The sequence below is a fragment of the Etheostoma spectabile genome, chromosome 18 (genome assembly GCF_008692095.1).
Source record: "Etheostoma spectabile isolate EspeVRDwgs_2016 chromosome 18, UIUC_Espe_1.0, whole genome shotgun sequence".
In the NCBI taxonomy this organism is placed as follows: Eukaryota; Metazoa; Chordata; class Actinopteri; order Perciformes; family Percidae; genus Etheostoma; species Etheostoma spectabile.
The window spans coordinates 15,572,379-15,587,103 of NC_045750.1; the positions used below are offsets into that span (position 1 = coordinate 15,572,379).

At 40.2% G+C, this 14,725-nt stretch overlaps 1 protein-coding gene across 2 annotated transcripts in view; it reads left to right on the top strand.

Moving 5' to 3' along the window:
• ehd3 (EH-domain containing 3) overlaps positions 1–14,725 on the top strand; it is a 21,400-nt gene extending 6,675 nt beyond the window's left edge. Inside the window, exons 1-9 of one of the 2 annotated variants that reach the window (XM_032542699.1) lie at positions 1,136–2,014; positions 2,094–2,402; positions 5,622–5,798; positions 6,396–6,493; positions 10,940–11,081; positions 11,239–11,338; positions 11,837–12,007; positions 13,128–13,292; positions 13,383–14,725. In XM_032542699.1, the coding sequence (XP_032398590.1) occupies positions 2,176–2,402; positions 5,622–5,798; positions 6,396–6,493; positions 10,940–11,081; positions 11,239–11,338; positions 11,837–12,007; positions 13,128–13,292; positions 13,383–13,910 (1,608 nt within the window). In that variant the 5' untranslated portion in view covers positions 1,136–2,014; positions 2,094–2,175 and the 3' untranslated portion in view covers positions 13,911–14,725. Of the gene's footprint in view, positions 1–1,135; positions 2,015–2,093; positions 2,403–5,621; positions 5,799–6,395; positions 6,494–10,939; positions 11,082–11,238; positions 11,339–11,836; positions 12,008–13,127; positions 13,293–13,382 lie in introns of those variants that run through there. The other variant, XM_032542700.1, reaches the window with a different exon arrangement.

The following is a 14,725-nucleotide window of genomic DNA, read 5'->3' on the forward strand; positions in this document are numbered from 1 at the left end:
TAACCCTCATTTATATAGAATTATACCTAACATTTGAGTTAAAAAAAACAGAAATTATGAATTATTTTGACAAATAGTTCAGATCAAAGGAATGAAAGTAATTAATTGTATTTGCAAAGAGCGTTGTAAGGAATCCAATCCATTTTTGGGGGGAATTTGGTTAAAAAGAAACCCATATTTCAGATGTAGACATTTATTTAAAGGGGTCAAATATGACCCAACGACAACAGCAGGGTCAACCCTAGGGTTCTTTTAACACTCACGTATAATACAGTAAAGTAAAAAATGAAACAAATACAATATTTGCCTTCGAATAAAATTTAGTGAAATGCACAAAATTTGAATATTCAACAAAGATCAATGTGTAAAGTAGTCCATCACTGACCAGAAGTGGTGGAACAAGTACTCAGATTGTTTATAAGTAATAATATAACAGTGTGGAAAGCCATTTACAGCCATGCATTAAAAAAATTGCATTAAAATATTTTAAGTAAAAGTACAAAACTGTTAAAAGTAAACTAAGTACTCAAAGAACCAAAATATTAATTTTGCAAAATGTTCCATTTCAGAATATGACATATTATAATTATTGATGCATATGTGTTATCCTAATTTGAATGTTCCATCTGATAAAAGTGGGGCTAATTTTGATTGTATACTGTTGGGTTGCTTAATCTATTACAATACATTTCATAAATGTTTTAATTATATTGTGTAGGCCTATTGCTAATCGGAATCTGCACAGTAAATAGTATGCTAACAGTTTTAAAATAAAAGTAGTAAAAAGTACAATTGTTTCCTCAGAAGTGTAGCTACTGAAGTATGAAGGTAGCAATAAACTCTAAAATATACTCCATAGTAGCCTAGCTTGGCAATATCTTATTCATTAATTGCTGTTTTAGTAAATGTACGCTGCTGACAGCAATATTTGGATAATATTTTTTGTAGTTTTGGGAAGTGGTCACCAAAAGTAAAGGACACTGACTTGTAGACAATGAACAAAATATTAACCTTAAGGTGGCGCGCTATCGTTCAACGGCATCTCCTCCCATCTCACCTCATCCATCATGGCGTCGTCCTGCCCAGCTTCAAGCCTCAGCGCCCGCATCACTGGGCGGGACCGCGGCTGTGTCGGACTGCCCACCGTTGGGCACTTCCGCCGGGCTCGGGTTTCCTTCGACTCGGCATTTAAATTGAGCTGCAGGACGTCAGCTGCTGCTACATTCAGCGCAGTGCTATGACAGAAAATAGCCTTTATCACTAGCAAAACAGGCTCCTTTTATTTTTTTAACACAAAAACGAGAGAAATAACTGTTGGTCCTGGGTGGTTCTGTGGGCAGAAGAGCGGTTGAACAATAACGCTGCTCGAGCTCTGACAGCAGCTCGGTGCATCATTTTTGGGATTCCTGTGCTAGCTGCTGGACCAGACTGAATAGCGGTAACGTGATGTTGTGCACGAGCGGAATGATTTAACTGGCTGATATAGATTGGTAAACAAAACCAAACTTATTGAATGCAGTGGGGTTTTTTTGGGCCCGGGAGCAAGTGTGGCCTGGCCTGGGACGACCGATGGACTAACGTTGCATGATGAGAGTGCATTTAAAGGGTCAGGTTTAAATTCTGATTAAAATATACAACAGTTTGGATTTCCGTTGTAGACATTAACGGAGACAAAAATCTTAAATTTTCCTTCAGCTGGATTATAACATCCCTCAATATCATCAATAACAACAGTCTTCACCCATTCTATTGTAGTACGAGAGACAGACAGACTGACTTTAACTGTTATTTCATCTATATACATTTTTCTTGAGACTGATGTGTGATCTTTAGATTTTCCAAAACAGACGTTTTAAAGAGATTTAATCTTTTTTGCAGCAAAATAATAGATTTATTTTTAGGGTGTTGTAGGCTACTATACTTTTTGAGGATTTAAAGGTGGATCTTAAGTTGTGTTTTTTTTGTTTTTTTTTAAATAAATTAGATATTTGCTTTGTCTTCTTGTCTTAAATGTGAGGAAATCTCTTTCAGCTTAACCTTAAGAGTATCTGACCGATACCTCAAGGATAGATAATTAACAGTCAGTCAACAACAAAATAAGCTGACACAAGTGACAAACAACATCTTTGACCAGTTACACTCATCAAAGGCTTTAACAACAAGCAACTAGCAATCATGTTCAGCTGGCTTGGAAGCGATGACCGGAGGAAGAAGGATCCGGAGGTCTTTCAGACCGTCAGTGAGGGACTGAAGAAGCTCTACAAAACCAAACTCCTGCCGCTGGAGGAGAGCTACAAGTTTCATGAGTTTCACTCTCCGGCTCTGGAGGATGCAGACTTTGACAACAAGCCCATGGTCTTACTGGTGGGACAGTACTCCACCGGCAAGACCAGCTTCATACGGTGAGAAAAACAGAACACACACACACACACAAAGGGGAATCGCACACAAACACATGAGGCCACCAGAAAGATAGAAAAGGAGAGGTTGACACACCCAAACTGACTTGTCCCTCTCTCAGCTTCAGCAGTCAAGCTGTTTGTCATTAAGAGTGAGGAAGAAGAGTTCATGCAGTAAAAAATTAACAAAGAAGTACAATAACGAGAAAATCAGCCACTCAAAAACACTCCCAGCCTAGCTGCAGAGAGCCACACCTTTGCACGTTTTATTGAATCCATAAAATGTTCATATGACAGCTAACATAACACACACAGGCATGACAACTTACATATGGAGGCAGCCCGTGCCCTGCACTGCAGCCCTCCCTGTCAAGGTATGTGTAAATATCTAGGTTTTGTGTGAGCTTGTGTGTGTGTATTTTAACATCCTACACGTCAGGGTATAAGTTAAAAATTAAGCAAAAGCAGTGATCATTTGCTTAAAACAAACGTAAGTATTCTTTCTTACCAGGACAGCCATCATGTCAGATCCGTCATATTTTCATCAATAATAGTTTTCGGTCATTTAAAGTAATTTTGGACAAGGGTGCCAAATACATGCCTATTTTTTACTTAAATTTAGAGATAAGATAAACTTATTTAGTATAAAAATGTATGTTTTGTATTTAGAATTGTGTGAGAGCTGACCTGCAGTATCTCTGGTTTTGGTATAGTGTGACAGTGGGAGATATTAGCAGCTGGGTGTTGGGCCTCTTTTGAACTGCAGGACTGCGATTAACGACTTGCCCTTCTGACACACACACACACACACACACACACACACACACACACACACACACACCCACCACACACACACAACACACACACACACACACACACACACACACACACACACTTGCAGAGCATAGTAGGTAATTAGTGGGGAGCCTTTGAAAGCCAGAAAGAGGATGCTGTTAGTGACTTCCTGCTATAGATGGACAGTACCGATCTCTCTCTCTCTCTCTCTCTCTCTCTCTCTGATGCCAACACCCACCACTCAGCAGTCTAAGCCAACAACACTAACGTTTTAACAGTAAGATGCAGAATGTACAAAATGCTGAGTAACACTTAGTCAGCATCTCTTTCATTTCATATCACAGGGTCTCAGACTTCAGATGTGGGAGCTGTGCAGGTCTTTGAAAAGTCACAAGTAAAAGTTGCAATAATGATTTTTATGAAATTATATTTTCCTTTTATGTGAAATAGAAAAGTCATAAAATGTGAATAAGTGTGGCACCTAAAAAAGGAGGAAAATGGGATGGAGAGACAAGAGATGTTGGTGGAGGGTAATACAGTCCGTCTTCTTCGGCTGTTATTCAGAGTTCTGTAATCTGAGCCTGTCAGATTAAATGTATTGACTTTCCACTTTTGTCCCAAACTATACTTTCTGAGTCTTTTAAAGAGCAAATTATTCCGAGCAACCTCATGAACTGTAAATTTGAGGTCGTGGGTTAGTGATGCCTGTGCTGTGAATCTTCACACTTTTATCTCTCTGACAACATACGCAGAGAATGGGAGAGATGAGATGGTATGTGAGCTGACATGGGGATTGCACACACACACACACACACACACACAAACACACACACACACACACACACACACACACACACACACACACACACACTGTATTTATGATATGGAATTTACAATCTGCTAGATGCACATGCATTGCACAACCTCCCCACATGCATGATTGCAGAGAGATAGCTCTACCAGGCACTGCTGACTCGCTTGACAAGGTGTGTGTGTGATTGTAGAGAAGATGTATAAGTGAACCATCCTTACATCTGGCAGCAGTTAAAAACACATACACATCCCACACTCACACTTTATATGTAGGGTCCTTTTTAGCTGTAAATCTTCGCCTTAATCACTTTTCTTTATGGCCTGCCAACATTGTTGGGATTGTGAAACAACAGAAACACACTAATCTTCATTTGTGATGTGTGATGTCACTGAATTGACAGATGAGGACCTTTCACACCTCAAAACATATGAGATGTAAGTCAGCTGTGTTGCCATAGCAAAATTTACAGATAATCACTTGTAGTATGATACCCATTTGCAGCAATATACATTAACAAATTGGAGTTTTTGGGGGAAGTTATTATAAGTCTCTTGAAAAGAAAAACATACATGTATAAACCATTATGTTTGGTTGTCTGTCCCTTTAATTTTTTTTCACCTCATTCAAATGTTTTGCATCATCTACAAGCAAAACAAGCACCTGGCAAGCTAGTATATATCTTCTAGTCACCGCTGGTAGAGCTCAACCAAATTCTTGTTCAGACTTGTTTTCTTAGACATGTGTTTTTTTGGTAATTGTCCTTTAAGAACACTTGAGTAAGTCCAAGTTTTACAGCTGTGGCTGCACTTTCTTCTTTATTATTCTGTCCATTTTCATTAGTTTGCAGCATGTCACAGTCCCAGAGCAGGATGCTCTCATCGTCACTACTGACAGTAGTCACCATGCTGTTGGGGTTAAATACCTCACTGTCTCTCCTGCAAACAGCCTTTTGGTCATTTAATCTGCTTTTAGGCCACATACCTCCATCTTTGTCTCAACAAGCCACACAACAGTACACTTAAATCAAATTTCAAGCTGCTGAGTTTGGAGCTTATATTGTGCTCAGCAGCCATCCAGCCCATGATGATTAAAATTCCCCTAATCTTTGTTCCAGCAGCTTCTAATTCAAGGCAGACCTTTTTTCTGGTGATTTTAGATCTAGATTTATTTATTTTTTTTACCTCCCAGAACAAAAGGCCTTGCAACACTCAAATTGGAGCCTGCAGATGTAACGCACATCTGTCCTGCTGGCTACAGTAGGGATCCAGTTAAAGAAATTATTATTTACAGTAACGGATATAAAGCCGTTACTGCAAGCAGTTGTGGAAGTGTAGAATTACCCATATTTGACTCATGAACCCATGATTGAAGAACTTGTATATCATGAATGCTTAATACATTTACAGTAACATAATTTTCCTCCCAGTCAGGTATTTTTATGAAATGTCTGTAATACGTATGCAGATGTTGTATTAATCTGTTGTGGTGTTGCCTTACAGTATGCTAGCTACACAATGCCCAGTGCACTATTGTTCATTGTCATTATCAAAAGCATCTCCTCTCTTGGCTTGTTTTGTGTAACGCTATGTCATACTATCCTAACTATTGTACAGCTACCTGTTGGAGCAGGATTTTCCCGGAATGCGGATCGGCCCCGAACCCACCACTGATTCTTTCATCGCGGTTATGCACGGCGATACAGAAGGAGTCATCCCCGGCAACGCTTTAGTGGTTGACCCCAAGAAGCCCTTCAGAAAGCTGAACGCATTTGGAAACGCATTCCTTAACAGGTTAACACACCTGCACACTTTCACAAAGCGATATATGACATGTACGTTGATGGCAGATGCTCTCAGATATCTTTGGGGGTGTGGGGTGTACTGGATACACAAAGTGGTGAAGTATTATTGATGTAGGGGGAAAACAGTGGAGAAGAGAGGGAGAGAACTAGTGAGAATCCACACCACAGCTCTACATTCCTGTGTGATTGAATTTCCCTCTGCTCACTGGTCAGGCTTTTCTCTTTAATGGCTGTCTGTGTATGTGAGAGAGAAACACAGAGAGAGAGAAAGCCAGTCATCGTTGCAGAGTCATCCTTCTGGAAAAGGAAAAGTGACACAAAACTCTTTACTCTTGCGATAGTGTCCTCGCTGTGAGGGCTGACCACATCTGAAAGGAGACAGTAACGCTGGCTGTCAGTGGGGATTAGGGGGAGCGAGGACCACCGCTAACCTGTTAGTATTTATACAGCTGGAGACAGAGAGATAGATGAGAGAGGGAGGGAGAGGTCTGGTGTTGGATGATGTTTGCTATTAAAACGTTTTACACTTCTGTCCCGTTTCTTTTAACTCTCATTGCTTTTGTGTGTGTCTGTCTGTGTGTGTTAGATTTGTGTGTGCCCAACTGCCTAACCCAGTGCTGGAAAGCATCAGTGTGATTGACACACCAGGAATTCTGTCAGGAGAGAAACAGAGGATCAGTCGAGGTAAGACACTCTTTTTTTTGTGTGTGTGTGTGTGTGTGTGTGTGTGTGTGTGTGTGTGTGTGTGTGGTGTGTGTGTGTGTGGGGTGTTTGTGTGTGTTGTGTTGTGTGTGTGTGTGTGTGTGTGTGTGTGTGTGTGTGTGTGTGTGTGTGTGTGTGTGTGTGTGTGTGTGTGTGTGTGTGTGTGTGTGTGTGTGTGTGTGTGTGTGTGTGTGTGTGTGTGTGTGTGTGTGTGTGTGTGTGTGTGTGTGTGTGTGTGTGTGTGTGTTTGTGTTGTGTGTGTGGTGGTGGTGGTGTGGGGGTGGTGTGTTGGGGTGTGTGTGTGTGTGTGTGTTCGTTCCACTGGACCCATTCAGCTTCAGCCCTCTAGTCACACTGAACTACAATGTCAGCATTTCCTGTGTGTGTGTTTATTTTAGCTTTCAGCCATCAGGAGGATTATGCTTCATTCATTTCAGGAACAGGAAGCTGCGACAAACAGAAAAGCTTTGAATGCTCTCTCTCTCTCTCTCTCTCTCTCACACACATATATATATGCATGCAAATAGTTCAGATTTACTATTTTTAAAACTGTACAGTTCAGTACAGATTTCAAAACATGCTAACAACACAATGCACATTTGCTTTCCGTGCAACAAACAGCGCTGGACATTTAAGAAAACATGCACTTAAGTCCAAGTAGTCACATATGCTTTAGCTTTGGCTCAGAAAAGGAAATTCGGCTAGCGGAAATTTTCTAAAACTTAAATATTTTTGCAAGTAAAAGACTTCAATCTATGATTGAAAGATGACATAATTACATAAAGCTATGTTATTCTTAATCAAACTTCTTATCTACACTTTGAAACGAGTGAACCAGCAGTGGACAGATCCCAGGCGTGGTGTTTAACTAAATGCAGAGCCTACAGTGTGAAGAAGAGTTTAGGTGTAAAAGGCTGACAAGAATTCCTCCCGACTTTCTTACAGTCTATACGTGTCTGGCATGGCTGGCATTCCCAAAGCGTAATGCTGGTATTGCCATACCAACTGCTGACATGAACAAAAGGGCTGGGATAATGAAATACAGCTATAATTCACCCTCTCTTCTTCCCTCTGCTTCTCCCTTTGTTAGTACTCTACAGTTAATGTTAATGTTGTTGTTGTTTGGAGGTTTCTTATGCCAAGTGGGGCTCATATTGATTGTGTCTCTCTTCTCCCAACTCTACTGGCTTTTTCCACACTACATTAATCATTGAATGCAGTATCACAAAGAAAGGAGGTTTTGTATGTTAAATGATTCAACAACACACACTAAACTGAGGGCTGCTGGCATTCACGCTTGATTCTACTGCTGAACACTAAATATGTTGTGTAGTAATTATGCTTTTATACTGCAACAGCGTGTAGAATTTACCTGCACTCAAAAACAGATTATACAGTCTTAGAAGTTTGGATGTCAATGCCATGATAAGCATCACTATTCTACTATTTTTTTTTTAAATTCCTATCCCCACTCGAGGCAGTATTTCCTCTGTTGTTCCGAAAATATTGTGCACGGACAGTATCATGGAATTTAAAGTGTTGATATAATGAAATATGTAAACATTTTTATGAAGTTCCAAAGGCTAAATAAGAACCCAAAACATATTCTGGTTATTGAGTTCAGCACATGACTTCATAGCAGGGTTGGGTCTGGATTAATGTTTGTCATGAGAATGTTTCTGTCTGCAGCTTTTCTGTTGAGAAATAATGGAGAGTGAACTCTGTGTGCAGCAACAGAATTTCAGATTTTGCATACATTTCAAAGTAGTTTAATTGGAACAGACCCACTGCCACTTCGTTCTTTTTTTTTATTTGTTTGGTCAAAGTTTCTCGATGAACGTGTTGTCAAACCAAATAAACAGCACAGTGGGGTGTCACCCTGTCAATGTCTGTTGGATATATAAAATTACAAGTTAAACTTAACTTCTACTGAGTCACCACGGCTGCGTTTTCTCTGGGGACAGCGTGTGCGTGTGCGTGTGCGTGTGCGTGATTTTGTGTTCATTTTCTTTTCATCCAATTCCATCCACTTGTTTATTGTATGTTGTGTACTATGTTTTCATGCTTCATTTGTATGTTGTGTCTCATTCTTTATTCTTTACAATGTCTGTATTTATTTGTGTGTGTCCAGATGAGGAGTCAGGCTATAGCTGCCTACATAGATGTCATTATGGAGGTATTGTAGATAATAAAGCTGGGCATCAAACAGCTGCAAAAATGCTAATTAAAAGCGATACTTTGAAGAATTTATGGACTGTTCACTGTTCTTCGGCCGACTCTTTTCACATGGTTTGGGGAGAAAAATACTTGTCCTTAAATTTAGACAGTGTCTACTTCCTTCCGGGCTTTCCAGGGCAAGATATTTCAAAAATAACTTTCCGGATGCAGGGATCCTCCGACCTTTTTGCAATTGCTAACATAGGATGAATTCCCCCTTGACCAACACTTTTGTCAATGACACACAGTATCTCAAGAACTAATGGATCTGTTTTAGCGACATTTTTTGGGAGTCTTGTATTCTTGAGAAGATTAGATTTTTATGTTGTATTTATTTATCTCAAACAATCAACAGTATGTGGTGAAAAGGAGGAGTCCTGAGCATTCTACCAACATCAAACCAAAATTTCCGCTTACAAAATAATAAATTGGTGAAAATATTGAAACACACTTTCTTATTCCTCTCCATTTAATAAAATTGATGACCAAAACGCATTACGCTAGTGTCATTCTAAGGCCCAAATATTACCTTTGTACATAAGTTATACAACCAGAAAGACGAATTGTGGGTATTCATGAGCCCCTCCCAGTAGTTGTGTATTTGTAATCCCTTGACCCTTACTCTCACACCCCTGTCAGGACAAATTTCAACGCATTCGCCCCTCTATGGTCAGATAGGAAAATCTTCAGTTTTTCACAGTGTAATGAACATTGTTATTGATAGTAGAGCTTTAAACTTCTGTCTTGTTCTTCCCAATATCATGTGAAAAGTGCTTCATTTGAAGAATTATCCACTAAAATTCAAAATATCAATGTTTGAATCTCTCATAACCCTCCACAGCTTTGCTCAAGCAGCAGTGTGTCCTCTGTCTCCTCTCAGCAGAAAGACGCAGCTCAAACAAGTTTCCACGTTTTACACACTTATTGCTACAGCTGCTAAACTTTTACTCTCATCCCAGGGAGGACTTATTGACACAACACTCAAAAACATTTGCTCTGAAAGGTGATCGGTGTCTATAATTGTTGGGAAAGGAGCCTTTGAGGCATCATGTCAGCGTTACAATTTAACATTAGAGTAAATGTACACCCAGCCAAATCATTCACCTTGAGGATAAACTATTCCTCTTCTGGGAGAAGCAGCAGGGCAGCCACAGTAGTAATATCAGCAGTTGGTGGGGATAATGTTTAAATGGGAAACGTGATCACAGCCAAGTCTGTGTTGTGAGGCTGCTTCCTTGTGAGGAAGGAAGGTGAATCAGTGAGAGTCAGATTTAGATTCAAAGCCATAATATGTGCAACACTTGTAGATTTAGTTTGCAATTTGATGGGAGAAAACATTTCACATCATAGCTCTTTGGAAAATTGGTTTGACAGTCACCGTATTAACATCAAGCTACTTCTTCCTACTGCCAATTGACAGCAAATGCCTTTTGTCCCCTAATCTCAGCTGTAACAGGTTCACCATGGACTGCATCTCTTATGTGTCCTTCAGTGTTCGTTTGAAATATTAGCTCACTAATCCTTCGTTCTGTCCTTTTGTTCTTTGTTCTCCTGTCATATACTGTGGAATTTCTCCAGGTAGGAGTCAGTTTTGTCCTTCAGTGGAGTAGAAAGTCAAACAAGGTTAATGATGTACTCCTGACTTAATCATTGATTCCTTCATTCACTATTCATGCATTATGGAGGAAATCACTCATCCATTCATCATTCAATTATGTATTAATTACTAACATGACTGCATATAACACAAAACAATCAGAGCCAGATAAGACAATAAAATAGTTTTTTTTTTTAAAGCCACTTTGTTGATCCTTGGCAGGATGCCTCCATCTGTAAACAGACATTCTTTTCTCTCAGCGTGTTGTAATATGGGCGTCCTTATTGCCTTTTCTACGACCTGAAGCCACGGTAATAGATTCCTCTTGGGAATATTGCAACATCACAGTTGAAGTTCATGGCTCAGGTCCAGGTGATCATCAACATAAAAACTCCCTGACTCGTATACCTCAAAAGTTTAAGTGCTTCTTTTTAATGCTATTTTGATACCAGTATGTGATGAGAGCAAATAAACAGGAAGTCAAAAGGATATACAATTAATTACCTCTTATTCTTACATTATCTTTTTTCATCTAAACCCTCCTGTCCCTCATCTGCAATATTAATTTTCATTTCCTTTTATTTTACACCCCGACGTCCTCCTCATTGTCTCAGGCTATGACTTTGCGGCTGTCTTGGAGTGGTTTGCAGAGCGAGTGGACAGGATCATATTACTGTTTGACGCTCACAAACTGGACATCTCTGATGAGTTCTCCGATGTGATAAAAGCCCTGAAGAACCATGAAGACAAGATCAGGTACTGCAGGATTGTTTGACTTACAGAAGGCTAACTCTAGACAACAGACATGTGAATAATTACTCTTTGTACATTCATCAAAATTACAGGATATTTATGCAAAGTACAATTCAGTCAACACCATCACTGATCTTTCTTGTGTGATTTTCTTTGCCAGGGTTGTGCTGAACAAGGCTGACCAGATAGAGACCCAGCAGTTGATGAGAGTGTACGGTGCCCTGATGTGGTCCCTGGGGAAAATAGTCAACACCCCTGAGGTATAGTAAACAGGAGATACATTGTAAGTTCCCCCATCTTGTTTGGAGTTTGTAGCCAGACAAAATAAATTTGGGCAAGGGAAGTTGTGTGTATGTCTAGAAAACCTTAATTCATGATGAATTATACAAAATATGAATGGAAATGCGGTATGCTGAGAGAGAAGTTTTAACACCATGGCTGTCCTAAGGCTTGTTGTGGATACAGTGCACCTATTCTTATGCCTTTATATCATCCTTATAAAACAATATATTTTAAAATTACTGAATTGCCTGCTAAAATTCTCTGTGGAAAATGGGACTTTATTTCAGGAGAGAAGTTTTCTTGGAGTTGGTGTCTAGTTGTTATCTAAAGGCCCATTGAGCTTATGTGTATTATTTGTTATTGACTGACAATATTGATCAATGTAGTTGCTTGCATGTTGCCCTAAATAGTCAAAAATAAGATGCTGTTAGCTAGATTTTCTGTCTTGATTTTCTGTTGGTCTCTCTCACTTACAGGTGATCCGCGTCTACATTGGGTCATTTTGGTCCCACCCTCTGTTGATTCCAGACAACAGGAAGCTATTTGAAGCAGAGGAACAGGACTTATTCAAGGACATACAGTCTTTACCGAGAAATGCAGCTCTTAGAAAACTCAACGATCTGATTAAGAGGGCAAGACTAGCCAAGGTCAGTGGAAGAAGTACCCACACACTCGCTGATAGACAATGTGCTAATGGCACAGCTGTAGCTGGAAGTAGAGCAAGAGATAATTCTTTGTCTGAGGAAGTTATTTGACGTGTTTAGAGTGTGTGTGTGTGTGTGTGTGTGTGTGTGTGTGTGTGTGTGTGGTGTGGGTTTGGTGGCTTCCATTTATCCTTACATCCTTACTCACTCTCCCGTCCTTTCCAGCTGTTAACCTTGACAGAAAAAGCTTGTCACTGTCGCAGAACAAATAGAACCAGATAAATTGGCTAGTCTCCTGAGTGAATTGTTTCCTGCTTCCTCTCCAGACAGGAAGTTGGGTATAAGTGGCGACAGTTCGCTGCATGGTTTAGTTCAACGACGAAGACACACACACCACACACCACACACCACCCCAACACACACACACACACACACACACACACACACACACACACACACACACAGATAGTTGACTGCCGTTTTCCTGTTTGACAGCTGATAGTGTGTGTGTGTTTTGTGATGAGCTTCAAGGACACAAGGTGGATTCAGGGAAATGCACACATATCACCACAGCAACATAATAAATATGGGTTTTCCCATGACTTTGCTTGTGTTGAATATTAAAAGCAAAGGTAATCTTAGAAATTTACTATTTGACTAATCTGTTTTAAAGCAATGTTAAGTGTCCCCGGACTCCAGGCAGTCTGCTGCTCATGATGCTACATGTGAGCCATTTATCAAAAGCTCTTATCCCAAAAATATCTCGCACAGTCGCAGAAAATGGCGCGTGAAATCTGTACAAGCACTGCTAAATAATTTATAAAGACATCAAAAGGAACAATGTAAACAGATCCATGTGCTTGTGTTGTTCTGTTGTATTTCTGACAAGGTAGCTGTACTAAGAGCATTTCCTCCCCCCAGAGATCAATGAATGTCCTTTCAAAATGACTCTTGGACTTGTATTATTAGGACTTGAACCACCGGTTTCCACAGGTGTCACCAACACAACCACAATTGAAATCTTGAAGATTCTGACTTTAAATACCAGATCTTTAAAAGAGGATGACTTGCTGTCCCAGTAAATTTGCTGTTGTGTAAATGAGCTTTCTCTATCACAATGCAGGTCCATGCCTACATTATCAGCGCGCTGAAGAAAGACATGCCCTCTGTGTTTGGGAAGGAGAACAAGAAGAAAGAACTGATCGGCAGCCTGGGAGATATTTACAAACGCATAGAGAGAGAGCATCAGATATCACCTGGAGATTTTCCTAATCTGAAGAAGATGCAGGTAAATGGAAAAGAACAAAGGAATGTAGATTTCAAGATTAAAGTTGAGATAGATGGCACCTACACTTGTTTTCTGTATTATCTGTTCCAGGACCAACTTCAAGCTCAGGATCTCAACAAATTCCAGCCTCTGAAACCCAAACTCCTGGAGGCAGTGGAGGACATGCTGGCCCACGACATCGCTGGCTTAATGGTTCTGGTCCGCCAAGAAGAAAACCAGCGTCCCAACCCAGTCGTGAAGGGCGGTGCGTTCGACGGCACTAGGGACGGCCCGTTTGGTCACGGGTACGGCGAAGGAGCCGGCGAAGGCATCGACGAAGCCGACTGGGTCGTCGCACGTGACAAACCTGCTTACGATGAGATTTTCTACACATTGTCTCCCGTCAATGGGAAGGTGACCGGAGCCAACGCCAAGAGGGAGATGGTGAAGTCAAAACTGCCCAATACGGTGCTGGGAAAGATCTGGAAGCTGGCCGACATCGATAAGGATGGGTTGCTTGATGATGAGGAGTTTGCGTTGGCCAATCACCTGATAAAAGTGAAACTGGAGGGACATGAACTGCCATCGGACCTGCCTGCACACCTGGTGCCTCCTTCCAAGAGGAAAATACCTGAGTAAATGTAAGATTACATCATCCCCAACCCCCAAAACCAGTAACCCCTCCACCCAGAAGAAAATTCAAATAGGAATATTTCTGTAGCAAAATAGCAAAACACTATTATTTTTTGAAAATATTTAGACCCCATTTACAACTCTTATTGGATTCTAACCTACTATGTTGCTGTCATCCCCACATCTGCAGTTTTTCCTTAGCTTCAAGAGGCAAATATTACTACAAAATATTCAGTCAAATAAAGAATGATAATGAATGCTAATTGACTTAGCATTTGGATTTAAATGCTACATTATTGCAGTGCCGAAATGGCTTTCACCAGGGTAGAAAAACTCAATCTTTTTGAGTCCTTTAAGTATGAGATATTAAGAGCTGTTAGGTAGAACTGGACTTTGAGATGTTAGCTGACATGGTAATTAATAAAGACAAACTATTTAAACGTCTAAAACAAGAAACACTGGAATACAACAACATGTAAGGTGATCTAAACTACTAGAAGAAAATGGGAGAGATATGAAAATGGGAAGACTGAAAGAAAGAGAGGTTTTGTTGAAAGGATCATTCAGGGAGAGGGGAAGATTGGGATGTAAAAATGAACAAATATTGTATTATCTATAACAAATACACTGACTACAAGATTCTACTCTGCTACCAAAAACATGCCAGTCCTTGTATCTTGAAGGTCCTGCATTATTTTCGATCTCCTGTCACGGCTGAGTATTTTGGCTTTTGTTTCATGGCGACATTAAAAAGTTACAAAGAATTCCTAGTCTCTCTCTCTCTCTCTCTCTCTCTCTCTCTCTCTCTCTCTCTCTCTCTC